The sequence below is a fragment of the Podarcis erhardii genome (assembly GCF_964252035.2).
Source record: "Podarcis erhardii genome assembly, chromosome: 4".
Classification (NCBI taxonomy): Eukaryota; Metazoa; Chordata; class Lepidosauria; order Squamata; family Lacertidae; genus Podarcis; species Podarcis erhardii.
The window spans coordinates 47,296,640-47,312,285 of NC_138508.1; the positions used below are offsets into that span (position 1 = coordinate 47,296,640).

At 40.7% G+C, this 15,646-nt stretch overlaps 1 protein-coding gene across 22 annotated transcripts in view; it reads right to left on the reverse strand.

The window, feature by feature from the left end:
• ROBO2 (roundabout guidance receptor 2) overlaps positions 1–15,646 on the reverse strand; it is an 830,881-nt gene that overhangs the window by 56,736 nt on the left and 758,499 nt on the right. For 12 of the 22 annotated variants that reach the window (XM_081858429.1, XM_081858421.1, XM_081858427.1 and 9 more), the window contains one exon: positions 13,956–14,138. In XM_081858429.1, the coding sequence (XP_081714555.1) occupies positions 13,956–14,138 (183 nt within the window). Of the gene's footprint in view, positions 1–11,633; positions 11,661–13,955; positions 14,139–15,646 lie in introns of all 22 variants that reach the window. The other 10 variants (XM_081858436.1, XM_081858426.1, XM_081858433.1 and 7 more) reach the window with 1 other exon arrangement.

Here is a 15,646-nt window from a genome sequence, read left to right on the forward strand (position 1 = left end):
ATAGTCACTGGTCTTTTTGTACAAAGCACCACAAGAGATGCTTGATGCAACTCACAGGATTAACTGAAATGATCAACCATCCTGGGCGATCATATGCATCTGAAAATTCCACAAAAATGCTTCTCCATTAATACAGAAACACTTCAAAATTTTTAACACAGAGCACCTTTCTCTTGATCTCTTGCCATACACTCCGCAATCTCAGTTAAACAACTGTACAGCATCAAGATGGAAATGCTATGATCAGCAAAGACACTGACATATAAAGCAGGGTAGTTGCAGCTTTCTGGTGATACATTACATTTTTGCTGTGTTATCAGTTCCACAAGTGGCTTCACAATGCGCGTTCAACTACAATGAAGACAAAGAGGATCCCTTTGGGATCCCATATAGAATGAACTTAGGAACCTATGATTAATTGCCTATCACCACTGTATGGGCAATTATGGTTGCTAGAAAATCACAACAGGCATATCACAAATTAAATGCTTTACCTAGTTGGAAATGAATTAATGCTAATCACAGTGTATAAAATATTAAATACAAGTATACACAAGCATTCTAATGCTTCTTAATATACTAAACAATCATAATACATGCTAAAATAGTTTAAGCGAAATTGGGTGGATATTGTACAGCAATCTGCAGGGAAACAATGGGTGCAAGTTTATTTATTTGTAGCTGGCATCGTAGCTGTTAGAAAATGTGACTAACATCTACATTGGAATATATCACTTTCATTTCTGAATCTTCTTCCATAACCTTACAAACATAATTTGAAACTTGAAACCGAGCACTTATATTCTACATTTTAAAGTTTAAATTGAAGACTTATAATTTCGTTTATACTATGCCGAAAATGTGCCAGACAAATGGCCTGCTGAAGATAGGCTTAGTGCAATGAGTTTGTTCTCTTGAGGCAGTGAGGTAATGGATGAGGCCTTCTGGGGATGAGGACATCCTAGCAGTGTCCCACTCCCAGAGTGAAGGGGGGAAGAGTTGATTGGTAAAGAGGAAGTTGAAAGGTAAAGTCAAGGGGCTCCAATATCTTCAGAATGTGTGGGTGTTATTAGAAACCACAATACTGGAAGCTCAGCCTCAGTACAGGTCAGGCAAGGTACCACCAGGGCCAAGGGACTACCAGCAAGCTTAACAAGCTAACTATGAGAGATCAAGAAGCCTTTCTTCAGAAATTGAAGTCTGGCCCAAATAAAGAGAACAAAAAGGAACACAAACATTGCCAACAGAAATGCAAACAGACAATAAGGGACAAAATGAGCAAATTCAGGGAGGGCATTTTTAGAAACCTTAGGACCACAATTAAAAAGTTATTTAAGCACTTTGAAAGCAGGAGGAAACTGGCTAGGAAGGCAGTTGTATCTTTAGACCACAAGGGAGTCAAGATGTACTAATGAAGGAAAACAAGATTGTGGAGAAGCTGAATGGGTTCTTTGCATTTGTTTTCATTCTGGAATGCCACAGAGGATCCCTGTGGCTGAATTAACTTTCTTGGAAAGGAAGTCTGAGGAACTGAGGCAAAAACTGTTGACAAGAGACATTCTAGGCCACCAGATCTCAAATTTTAAATTGCTGGTTTTCTAACATAAACATGTAACTTGTTCTGAAGACTAGCATTTGTACCTGAAGAATAGAAACTGGCCAATGTAATACCATTTTTAAAATAAAAGGATCCATGATCATTTATGTAAGCAGGTGCTCACAACGAACACTTCTTCAGAGCTTAATCCCACCCCCTCCCCCAAGAAAGGCGTTAGATATAGAGGGATTATGTTCCTCTTTTGCTCACTAGTAGGGCTATTAAAAATAAAGTATTCCTAATACAGATGGCCAAACTTCCAGTCACATGAGAAGCTCCTAAATAGCACTTTCCATCTTGTCCCCATTCTCTATGTTCTGGGACATGATGTCCGCTTCTTAATAGCAGCCAATATTTTGCAACAAAGCAAGCAGTTGGGCAGAATGCTTAGCTACAGGAGCTTTCCTTTCACTCAGATTGTAGTACTATATCAGGGGACAGGAGGAATGGAGTTGACCCTGCAGTCTGATTTCTGTAGGCTTATACTGGCTCAGTTAGGCAATCCTGAAAGTAAAGTAAAGAGTGCTGGCAGAGTGGTGAGAAGGGAATACCTTGGCAATAAGAAGCTGAGACCCCCTGTGTTCTTATGATTCTATGAACTGGACCGATGTGGTTGTCATTCTGATTGTTGGAGTTATTTTCTCCATCAAAAACAAAGTCATGTTTCTTTATCATTTTTTAATGGTTGCTGGGTGTTATAAATAGTTCTCATATGGTGAGGTTATAATGCAATATCTGTTTTCAGTAGTTGCATTTCTTATGGAATTATCTTACAGCCTTTGGGGAACACATTTATAAGGAGAAGTAACCACAGAAGAATGGATGCTGCTTCATTATTACATCTGTCTCTGGAAATTAATATAATTTTCAGAGTGACAACTGTTATCCTCTTAGAGTGATAATTGTCAAAGGATAATAAGTTTATAATATTGGAATTAATGTCTCCCTCCTCCAAAAAATATCCTCCCTTATTATTTAAGTTATTTTATTTCCCAAAACTTCATACAATCCACAATAAAAATGGCTGGGCAAGCCAGCAAGAGAGCATCACTCTGAAAGGATCAACATTCTGTGGAAAAGGCAGCAAAAGTCACAAATGATAGTCTGCCAAACTAAGCACTATGTTTATCACTGTTACCATATGTTTGTGTCAGCATTTTTGCCTGCAGTTTGATTTCTGGAATTGCAAAACACGCCTAAAATGCTGAAGGGAAACATATTTGAATACAGTAGACTACAGTCCTTACAGACATAACGGGGGGGTGGGGGTGGGGGTGGATCAGCAAAGCTGATTTAATTCAGGGGTCTAAATTTCAAAAAACTGCTGAGACATTTTGAAAGTTGAAAGGGAGATGAAAGACAAATTCCATCTATTATCACAAAGCAGCATTTTTTAAATTAAAAAACTGTTTATATGATTATGGATCTCATACAGATTCTTTAAAAATCTGCAGAATATAAAGGGAGGAACATGTTTTAAAAATATGACGTACACAAGGATGTATTGAAAGAGGGAATGAGAGAGGTTTGAAGAATCCTTGTTAACCTGTGTTGCAAGGTCTATACAAAAACATGCACAATTAAGCCTCACACAAAAATTGAAAAAAACTCATATACATACAGTATACAAAGATACTATGGTACTAGTTGAACTATTTACAAATACTATCTGGCAAGGTTAAACCCAATCTTCATGCAGGCTAGAACCAAAAAATAGAAATACACACTCAGCTGACATTTTGAGGAAATAAAGCTTTCTGTGTGCCTATCTCTAGTGGGCCACATTTTCCTAGTACAAATGAAAACTTTAATGTTGCCAGCCAAGTCTCTTCCCTTTTTCTGATAAGCTGTTCCTCAAATATGAATACAGATTAATCCTCTTTTAATAAGCATTAACTCAGAACAGATAATCAGCATATAAAAATTCTATCAAATCTTCCTGCATTTGGATGGTTCTGTCAAATAATTTATAATAATCTACCACTGTTAGGACTTGCGTGTGAAATGTTTAGTTTGCCATTTGTAATTTGTTTTTATTTACTCAGTTTCACAACAATCTTTAATCCCCAAGCTTAGTATTTATAAGCAAAAATGTATGGTTTTCGTTCAGGCTGATAGTGTATGCAGTTAGAGGAACATGTCTGCATTCCTGCAAATGGATGCACACACACTTAGGAAACTGAGGCCAGATGAAAGATACATTACATTTTTCCTGTTTCAGTAGATGGATTTCTATGAATTTATAAGAAGCATTTTTTATCCACAGGATGGATAAATGTGATGGGGTACTACATAGCATAAAAGGATTCACCTGAGAAAATGGATTCTTTTTTATCGTTCTTATGGAATCTGAAAAGTTGGTATCTGCCTAGAAAAGAGGTATGTGCTTTCTGTCAGCTCACCTTTCTTTCAACCATGTTAAAGCCTGCAGTGTATGTTTGCACAAGGAGAATTCGGAAACTAACCATGAAAAACATAACAAGCACGATTATACCTACCTGAAGTGTAGTTTTTCATTCCTTACGAATGAAAGGTCAGCAGATTGGGTTGCTGGTTCCGACCATGGCCCAAAGCGGGCAGTAATGTTTTGGGGTGTAGGGTTCCAAGGATTCAGTTTGCAAACTCTCCAAGCTCAAGGGAAAGACAGACATTAAGAAGGAGAAAAGTATATCCTACATCCCAGAAATAAAGGAAGGAGCTAGCCTCGAGGGTGGGGCCCTACTGACCTTTCACTGGGAATGGAAAACTATGCTTCAGGTAGATACAATCATACCTTTTCCCATTCGTTCAATGAAAGGTCAGCAGATTGGGAGATACCAGAGCTATCCTAATCTCAGACAGCAGAGAGGCTGCAGTGTTATGGAGGAGAGAGAACATTTTGTAATGTCTCATGAAGGTGCTGTGGGAGGACCAGGTGACTGCCTTGCATATTTCCAGCAGTCCAGCATTAACTGAAAATGCACTGCAGGGAGCTGCAGAACAAGAGGAGTGAGCTATGATGTGCAAAGTGACAATAAGTCCCTGAGCTTTGCAGGAACAGGCCTTTATCCATCTAGCTAGAGTGGCAGAAATCACAATCCTAAGGAGAAGAGATGGAATGAAACAAAGAGTGAAACAGTCCATCTGAGCTCTTTGGTTTGCTGAATGTAGACTTTTGAAGCTCTACATACATTGTGGGAGTGCCAAGCTTTTCCCCTGTGGTCACTAAGGAAGGGCAGAAGGAGGGAAGACCCAAGTTCTTGTTACAAGTGGAAGTTGGAGGTGGCCTTAGGAAGGAAAGCTGGTTGGGAGAGAATGGAAGAGAGTGTGCCTGCTTGTTGGGTGAGGGTGTTAGGGTGGAGGCTGTTTGGACGAAAGCATAGAATGGTGGCAATTTCCACTTTCTAAAGGGAAATGTATAATAATAATAATACCCTGTCCATCTGGCTGGGTTTCCCCAGCCACTCTTGGGGAAGAAAAGCTGAGGGAGTGGGAACAATCTGTGGGAGACAGACTGGATTCACAGTTGTGAACAAAGCGGTGGAGAAGGCTGAAAGCTTGGAAAATCTTCATCCCCATTGGAGGAATGAGAAGGGTCAATCGCATGATCTAGGGCAGACATGTCCAAGAAGTCTATCGTAATCGACTCGGAGATCCTGGGACTGATATTGGTCAATCGCAGGCTGAGAAACAAAAAATATTTAAAAAAATAAAAAAAATTGTCCAGTAGTACCTTAGAGACCAATTAAGTTTGTTCTTGGTACAGTGGTATCTCGGGTTACATACGCTTCAGGTTACATACACTTCAGGTTACAGACTCCGCTAACCCAGAAATATTGCTTCAGGTTAAGAACTTTGCTTCAGTATAAGAACAGAAATCAGGCTCCGGCAGCGCAGCAACAGCAGGAGGCCCCATTAGCTAAAGTGGTGCTTCAGGTTAAGAAGAGTTTCAGGTTAAGTATGGACCTCCAGAACAAATTAAGTACTTAACCCGAGGTACCACTGTATAAGATTTCGTGTGCATGCACACTTCTTCAGATACCTGAAGAAGCACACAAAAGCTTATACCAAGAACAAACTTAGTTGGTCTCTAAGGTGCTACTGAACAGTTTTTTATTTTATTTTATTTATTTTTACTGCGTCAGACCAACATGGCTATCTACCTGAATCTGAGAAAGAAAAGCCTTTCTCCGCAGCCTGGGACACAGCAGCAGCAGTCACTACTGCTGCCAATCTCATGCAAGCCTGAGCTCCTCCTCCTCCTCCTCCTCCCTCCTTCTAAAGCCAGCTTGACTTCCTTCCCGCTACCTGCTCTGCGCTGCTCGGGGGGGGGGGGGGAGTAGAGCTCTGGTGATGGGGGGAGGGGATGTGGTGGTGGTGGTGGGAGGCAGAAAATGAAAAGCTCTGTGCCTGCTTGCCTGCTAGTTCAAATGCAATGGAAGGAATAAGAAAGGAGCCCCCCGCCCCAACAGCGAGGAAGGCAAAGAACAAAACACATGAGAAAAAGCCCCCTTAGCGCTCCATGAGTTTGAGCGAGGGAAAGGCTTTAACGCAACAGTAGGGGAAAGAGAGGTGGAGGAAAAGGCGTGGGAATGCTGACACAAAGTTAGCTGCGATTTAAAGCAACAGTAGGGGAAAGCTGGAGAAGCCTGGCACACTCTGACTGGCTCCTCAGATCTGTGTAAACTAATATAAAAATATAGTTTGACTTTTCTCACTTGTTTAGTTACTTGACCATCTAACAACTATTTGGATCTGTCATGATGATATCCAAACATAACTATTGTAACTGTGAAATAAAGATCCAGTCATACATTCATTTTACTTAAATTACTTCAGAGGGTGGTAGATCACTGCCAGTTTTTGATATTGGAATTGTAGACTACAACCTACTCGAAGTTGGACGTGCCTGACCTTGGGTGTATTGGAGGTTGTCCTGACTGCCTGAGCCTCTACCTCTCTCTCCTCCTAAATGCCTGATTGGGGTTAGAGGCAGCCATTTCTTCAAGGTATATAGTCCATCTAGACTTCCTTGGTTTGCACTGAAGCAGGGACTTATGTTTCCCTTGAGGATTTTTCTCTGCTGTCTTGTCCAAAGGGTGCCATTTGAAGGAGGCTTTTCAGCCAGCAGGGTGATCATAAGCTCCAGAGACCAACAAGGGGGCAGAATCCATCACTGGGAGTGTTAGGCTAATAGGTACTCTAGGCACAATGCAACACACCCGCTCTCAGGAGAGCAGCGTGGATCTGGTAGGCCAGGTGAGAGTGTAGGACTGAATCAGAGGCTTAGCAGCTATGTGGAAGCCTCAAAGAGCTGAAGAAAAAGTTGTTGGTGTTCCAGACCTCTGCACTGAAAATGAAAGTAGAAGATATGGTTTTTGCCACATAGACAATCCTTCCCATTTTTTATGCTCACCTGCTATAATGCTGGGCTTCTCTGGCTAAGTACCCGCCTGAGGGGGTGACAAAGCAAAGATGCGTGGTGAAAAGGGTCTGCTCCTGTCTTACTTCATTGAGGCAGATAGCGAAGATTAGGTAGGTAAAGAGGGTTTTTTATTTTTTAAAAAAATATTTTAAGCAAGAAGCTGGGTGGTGGTGGGGAACAGGGTGGAAAAAGGCTTCTGTAAAGATAGAAGGTATAAGTCAGGAGTTGGGGGAGGGTTTCCAAAAAACTGGAAGAGGAAGAGGAAGTAAGCCTGATAAGAGAGAAGTTGGGAGCAGGTGGTCGGTGATCTGGCTGCACTGACAAAGGCAACAGCAGAATTGAATCCTGGGAGCCCTACATTCCAAAACATTGCTGCCTGCCTTTGACTGTGGGTGGAGCCATCAATCCAATCAGCTGACCCTTCATTGCAGGAAAGGGGGAAATTAGTGTTTATTCTAGTAGCATGAGTTGTATATGTTTGCATGTAACTCTCCATGCGTGCATCTGTGCCCTTGTCCGCACATCACATGAATAAAAGCCATAGCTTTGTGTAACAGTCAGAGGGAACTGAAAACTTTTCAAATTGATACTGCAGGCACATAACTGATAAAGCAGAATGTATGGAGGATAAGGCTATCGAGGGCTACTAACCGTGATGGCTATGTACTACCCCCAGCATCAGAGACATTATGAATCTGAATCCCAATTGCTGAGGATCACAAGTAGGGAGAGTGCTGTTGCACTCACATCCCGCTTGCACACCTCCCATAGGCACCTGGTTAGCTACTGTGATGCTGAAATAGATGGGTCTTTGGTGTCTTCCAGCACAGCTCATCTTATGCTATCATCAGTGTCTTTTTAACTTCTGTTACATTTCCAATCTATCTTATATTAGTATTCATGAACACAATTGAAACTGTTGGATTTACTGATCCTAATGCAGAATGGCATTTTGCTCCACCCTGCAGGTTTGCTGATATGCAATAATATGCAGCTGCAGTTATACCATTCCATACTTTCCTGCCTCATGTATCTCCAGAGTTTGACCCCACACTTTCCCCCACCAAACAAGCATGTCAAGAGTCCTTGGCAAAGATAGTTCGGTGTTTTCATACCTTGTCATGGGGGACTGCAAGGACCAAAGTCAAAATTATTGTGGTAGATATCCTGCCAGCTGCCTCTCTCAGCAGGCAATTGTGGCCTCCTGCTGAGCTTTGCAAGAGAGGCAACTGAAAGAGGGAGAGAGAGTTCTCAAAGCCAGGTGCTGAAGGAAGCAGCTGGCAAAGACAGAAAAGGGGTGGGGTTCTCTGAGAGGCCAGGAGTAGAGCAGCCTGAACATGAAAGGTAAAAGGATGTTTTAAATAAGTTGAATAAAGGCTGGTGAAATAGTCACAAAAGAGAGAGAGAGAGAGAGAGAGAGAGAGAGAAAGAGAGAGAGAAGGTTTAATTTTTGAATGAAGGGATGGAAGGGAAGGGTCAAGCTCATTTAAGAAAAGGTGATCTGATAGATATGTAACAGGGGTGTAACAGGATGCCTTGAACAACAAATGTGACATGCGCACACAGCAAATTAGGTGAACAGTCTATAACAGGGATAGAAGAAGCACTCTTGTTGCATGAACCTGTTTTGAGAAAAACAAGGAGACCCAAGTCTGAGTCACTAGAAATTTGTTTGAATTTCGGTTGATAAAACTTATCAAGGTGAGTGTGTAACAGAAGTGGGGCGAAAGGTGGTCACACAGTTGGTGCAATTTTTCTTGGAATATCTTGTTTTCATTTGTCAAAATGTCAACCAAAAATAAAGTGTATTCACATTTTCACAGTAGCTGCAAAAGTATTCACAACTGTGCTTATTTGTGAGCAAGCTTAATGCTGGCAAGGGTGCTGCTGATATTTTCTAACAATAAATTTTGCTTGACAGATTGTATCAATCATGCAGATGTTGAGGTAATCATATTCCTGCACGATGAGTATTGGCAGAACAAAAATATATCTTGAGAGTCTCGCCATTGCATACAGAATTTCCGTCAGCCTGGGCAAACTGGATAGCAAATGAGTATTTGCTCGCCAATATCCTTATCAAAATGGGTAAGAAATGCCACCTTGGAGATTTTGCCTAAACCAATGTGGACTAGGAAGAGGCAAGCTGTGGAAACCATAGGATAACTATTTGTCTTAATAGTGGCTTTTAACTGTACTTATTACTTTCCTCGTCCACGCATATGTTGGGTAGGTTGGTTCAACCTGCCATTTCAGCCACAGTTCATTTACTTTTCACATCACTTTAATCACACTAACTATAATAGCTAGTTAAAGACCAACTGAGTTAGTTCTAGGTATGAGCTTTCGTGTGCATGCACACTTCTTCAGATACACTGAAACAGAAGTCACCGGACCTTTCTATATAGTGAGAAGGTGGGGAGGGGTATTACTCAGAAGGGTGGTGGGAATGGGTGATTGGCAGATAGCTGCGATGAGCCTGTTGACGACTCTTAACGACTGCAATAGGTCTAACAGGAAAAAGCAAGGGGTGAGAAGGTGAAAAATGGCTTTGTCATGTATAATGAGATAAGAATCCAATGTCTTTGTTCAAACCAGGTCTCTTTGTTCAACAGACCCTGGACACCTTCCACCAGAAATTCAATGATTTTCACCCCACCATCAACCTAACAATGAATCAATCTATGCAAGAAATACATTTTTTGGACACTACTATAAAAATACAGGATGGGCGCATAGACACCACCTTATACCGTAAACCAACTGACCGACAAACATATCTACATGCCTCTAGCTACCATCCCAAACATACCAAACAGTCCATTGTATATAGCCAGGCACTACGTTACAGCCGCATCTGCTCCAATTCTACAGACAGAGACTCTCACCTAAGAGATCTACAGCAAACCTTTTTAGAACTAAAATACCCAGCAGATGAAGTTAGACAACAGATCAACAGAGCCAGACTGATACCCAGAGAGAACTTGCTGCAAGACAGACCCAAAAAAGAAAATAACAGAACACCTCTAGTCATCACATACAGCTCCCAAGTTAAAACAGTACAACGCATCATCAGAGATCTACAACCTCTCCTGGACAATGACAGTTCTCTCTCTCAAGCTCTGGGAGGAAGACCTTTCATTGCCTACAGACAGCCACCCAGTCTTAAACAACTCCTAACCCACAATAATACTACAACCAGACCTAACACGGACACTGGCACCAGAGCCTGCAATAAACCCAGATGCCAACTTTGCTGCCACATACACCCGGACAACACCATTACTGGCCCCAACAACATCACACATACCATCTCGGGACTATTTAATTGCTCATCGTCTAACATTGTGTATGCCATAAAATGCCAACAGTGTCCTTCAGCTCTCTATATTGGACAAACAGGCCAGACCTTACGCCAAAGAATAAACGGACATAAATCCGACATCAGGAACCACAAGACAGAAAAACCAGTAGGAGAACACTTCAATCTCCCAGGACATTCTATACAAGATCTCAAAGTAGCTGTTCTATTACAAAGGAATTTCAGAAATAGACTGGAAAGAGAAGCTGCTGAATTGCAACTTATCACCAAACTTAAAACTATGGAGAGACCTGGTTTGAACAAAGACATTGGATTCTTATCTCATTATACATGACAAAGCCATTTTTCACCTTCTCACCCCTTGCTTTTTCCTGTTAGACCTATTGCAGTCGTTAAGAGTCGTCAACAGGCTCATCGCAGCTATCTGCCAATCACCCATTCCCACCACCCTTCTGAGTAATACCCCTCCCCACCTTCTCACTATATAGAAAGGTCCGGTGACTTCTGTTTCAGTGTATCTGAAGAAGTGTGCATGCACACGAAAGCTCATACCTAGAACTAACTCAGTTGGTCTTTAAGGTGCTACTGGAAGGAATTTTTTTATTTTGTTTTGACCATGGCAGACCAACACGGCTACCTATCTGTAACTATAATAGCTAGCTTTATGTTAGGTCTGCTAAGGAAATGATAATGGCAGAGTCATTTCAAGGTTTTGTTTTGCAAATAGGTTTGGTCTAAATGAAAGCTGTAGAAATGTGTGAAAATATGTTGCTTTAGAATGGGCTGTTTATGCATTAATAGTAACTCAACCTGTATTGAGTATTAAATTTATGTGCATGGCTTTATTTCTGACCATGCCTGGCATATGTTCAAGTTCAGGAAGAATCTACAAAGAAGCTAGGATAAGTTCTGCTTCTCTGACCATCAGTAAATATCTTCAGAAATTTGCAAGTTAAGCGTGGAGATCCTTAAGCATAAAATTTGGCCCTTTGTGATTAAAGGCTTCATGTGGATAAATATATTATTTCAACCAATGTGCTACAAATTACCTTTCAAAACAGAGTAGGTTAGAAGGGCAGGGTGAGTGGGCAGGATGCACAATTATAAAGAAAGGTTTATTACTTTGTAGCCTTCTGCTGGAATCACTGGTACAGTCAATATCACATTAGTGTAACTGATGAGGAGACAGAGTGCTTCTTCTTGCACTTGAGTGTTAAGTCTTTGTATAATCTGAATAATTAGAAGGGGTTCAACCACTATATGCTGCACTGATATGTTGCTGGGGTAAGAGACAGACTAATGAACAGTACCTGCAGGGGTGAAGGTGAAGGACTGAACTGCAAAACAAGAAAAGTAAATACATTGTGAGTTATAAACCCCATTAAGAAGTGCGCCAATTAAAGGGCACAAGTGCCCTTCAGAATTGACTTATGTATGTAGCTCAAAATCTTGTGCAGATTATAGCAATTCAGCTTTAAGCACTAGCCAGCCAGCAGCCCATGAAAAATAAAGGATTGAAAAGAGGTGGAAGGCGATTTTGACAATTATATTGAATAATAACTGGCAACATGGACATGCAATCCATCTCATAGATGCTATGACCAGCTTTGAAATGTAACTGCTTATGAGATTTTACTGTCGAACAAATGCAATGTTTGAAAATTAATGGACAACCCTGTGTCACAATACAGCAGCCAGCCACATACTGAGGGGGGTCACTTAAAATGTCATGAATGCCAGTACCATATACATAATTATTAGGGGGCAATGAGCCTTCTAACTTAGATATTCCACAGTTTTGGGTGCTGACAAATGGATATGGCTGTCAGCTAGAAACCAAATTTTCTACATATTTTTTGCTGCATAAATATTTACATATATGGTAAAATCACATATTGTTAGATGATACAAGCCTGTTCACAGAAACATGCTGTTATACATAACACAAAGGCCAAACAACTGAAGACATGAAACATTTCATTAGCAATTAAGAAGTATACATGTGTATTTAGCACATCTGATGTATACAGAAATATAGCATAAAATAGTGAATCTACTAAACCCATAAAGTCTTATTAATAGCTATCTAACGTAAGGAGGTGACAACACATTGCAGCTTTCAGTGTCACTGATCTTGATGTATCTAACTTCTGAACAGAGTTTGGTGATTTGTTTTAAAAAAATAATCAGAGAAAGCAGAAGCTACCATCATATATATGCACATTAATTAAAAGGAAAGGAAGAAAAACATGTGCAAACAGCATAGCCGATGAATAATGTAGCTTCACCACCGTGGTCATTCAGGCACTGTATATAATTAATAAGAAATCAACAGGATTCTGGAGTTAGATTTGTGTAGCACACAGCCAGAAGTAAATCTGCTTGAATTGCCCTGAGTGTATAAATCATTAGAGATATTTTCTTTATCAGAAAAGATATGGCACCTAAACTGATGGTTGAACTTTATGGAAATGCAGATTCATTAATAAGAGTTTCTGATTCAGCTGCCATGGAAAGCACGGCTCTAGCACTTTTACTACACACAACAATATATAAAGGGGGCTATAGGTAGGAAGGGTTGTTTTTATAATAAAAAACTGTTGTTTTTCTGTTGGTTTCAACACAGCTGTGAACTATGTGTTTACACCCAGAACCACACTGCAACAAGTTACTACTCAACATGAGACAAAATTCTGAGGAACACATTCTACAAAGCCTTTGCTTTCATAACATGGATACAGAACTTCATCTGATCCAAAATAATTTTCACACAGTGAAAATTAAAGGATTTTGAGGTGCCAGTGTTCATGCCTATGTATCTGTTTCTTTTATGAGCTATGGAATGCATCGTGCATGGAACAGGAAAGCCTTATATACCTCTGGATTGTTGTATTTAATACAAGAGAAAGGAAGGCTTACTCATGAAGTGAATGATGCTCTGAATCAGGGGTATCCAATGTAATGCCCTCCAGATGTTTTGGACTACAGATCCCATCATCTCGGGTCTATAGCCATACTGACTGGTGCCAATGGGAGTAGTAGTCCACCCCTGGAGGGCATCACGTTAGCTATCCCTGTTGTAAATACATCCAGTTCAGTGAAGCCTTAGTGAATACAAAGTTGGGACACTGTGATGCACTGGATCTACATTTTCTATATTCCTTTTCATCTATTCATACTATAAGACTGGATCACGCCTTAATTATGTTTGCTTCAAAGAACTAAAACATAATGGTTCTCATCTAGTTACAATTATTCAAAACTGTGTGACTAAAACCAATGGAAGGAAGTAATTCTTCGAAGAAGACTCTGTTCTAAGTAATTTAAGTGAAATAGGTGCCATTTTATTTTGCTTGTTCATGTTTCAAGCTTCACAATCCTCTGAAATACTGAACGTGGAAATACATACACTTCTTTTCACACCAGGACCTGAATGAAATAGTGCATCTAAGATTCCTGAGTGTCTTACATATATCAGATGTATTTATTATGGGAATATTAATTTTTTTGCAGTAATGTGATGCAGAGCATTACTGAGCAAGCATACAACAATCACCCATTCCACTCTTCATTTCATGAGCTAGCAATGTTTTTGACTGAACATGTGTTTAGAAAACTGCTCTTGTTCTTACCTGCATAATTGCTGAGGCCCTTCCTCTTCTTTCTGCGCCAGTACAGCCAGATGCTGAAACCCATGAGTATTACCCAGCATGCACCACCAATTCCAGCTATAAAGGCAGGCTGCTTGACAACATCCGTTATTTGCTCAGTGATACTATTGTTGTTTTCCGTGATGACAACTTCATTACGACTTCCTGCTCAAAAATAAAACAAAAACAAAACTGATGACACCAAACATTACAGATGCTTAAAGACAGAGGTGATGAAGGTTCTTAAAATCCAGGGAAAAAATAGCCACAATTCTCTCACACAGTAACTATACTTTACAACAGAAATGGTCTGCTGGATTAAGACTTTACTCTCCCTCTCCACAAACTGTTGGAGAATGCTGGATGAAATTCTGTGCCTAGATTGGAAGCTAGAGCTCTCAATGAACAAAGCTCATCTTCCCTCCTCACCATGGTGTTCTCCTTGTATGGTGTTGGAGTCTGTCTGCCTGGCTTTAGACAGATTATTTTCTAGCTGTAGATTGAAACAAATCACTGCAAATTGATTTTGGGTCCACCTGATGCTGCTCTGTCGTGATCTGTAGCTGTCTTGACCTGATCTGGATTTGGCACAAGTTGGACCAATTAGATTCATGATTTGGACAAACTGTCTGCTCAGCCCTAATACTACAAACCTTTACTAAGCAACACAACTAATATGTAGCAGAAAGAATATGCTGACTGGCATTGTTTGAAAAATTGCTGCTTCTCTGCCTCATTTCTTCCCTCCTTTTAGCGGAGAAAGTAGCCACGGGTTAAGCCACAAACCAAAGACCCAGTGTAAATATTTGCTAGCAAGTCAATGACATAGTGTGTGGCCTGTAAACTGGCAAATGCTGTAGTTAACTAGCCGTTTGAATGGCTCAGCAATATTAGGCTCCGTTCCAAGTTCTGCCACAGAATGTGAACAATTGTGTAATTAAAAGGTCTAATCCAAAAAATAAATTATTTCCCTTACAAAATAATCCTGCATTTTGGAGCATGCTATCCCTGTGGCGCTGTGGGTAAAACCTCAGCGCCTAGGACTTGCCGATCGCATGGTCGGCGGTTCGAATCCCCGCGGCGGGGTGCGCTCCTGTTGCTCAGTCCCAGCGCCTGCCAACCTAGCAGTTCGAAAGCACCCCTGGGTGCAAGTAGATAAATAGGGACCGCTTACTAGCGGGAAGGTAAACGGCATTTCCGTGTGTGGCTCTGGCTCGCCAGAGTAGCTTCATCACGCTGGCCACGTGACCTGGAAGCGTCTGCGGACAGCGCTGGCTCCCGGCCTATAGAGTGAGATGAGCGCACAACCCTAGAGTCTGTCAAGACTGGCCCGTACGGGCAGGGGTACCTTTACCTTTACTTTTATCCAAAATTATACAACAATTTAAAGCCCTTTGATGTAGAATGATTGTATTTCTGTAATTTATTGGAATATAGTTGCCAAGCTATGTAATACTTGAGCTCCTTAGCTTATTTCCTGTCATATTGCTGTTATTTTTGGAAGAAAATACTTACTTAAAGCTATAATCTTACAGAATGCGTGTGAAAACAGCGACCACATAATTGCACAGTGCAAATGGTTATAATGTTATATCATTGTGCCTTGCTTTGAAAAACAAGCAAACATGTTTTTCCTTTTCAGAATGATTAAAATTGTAGTTCATTTTTTTGGA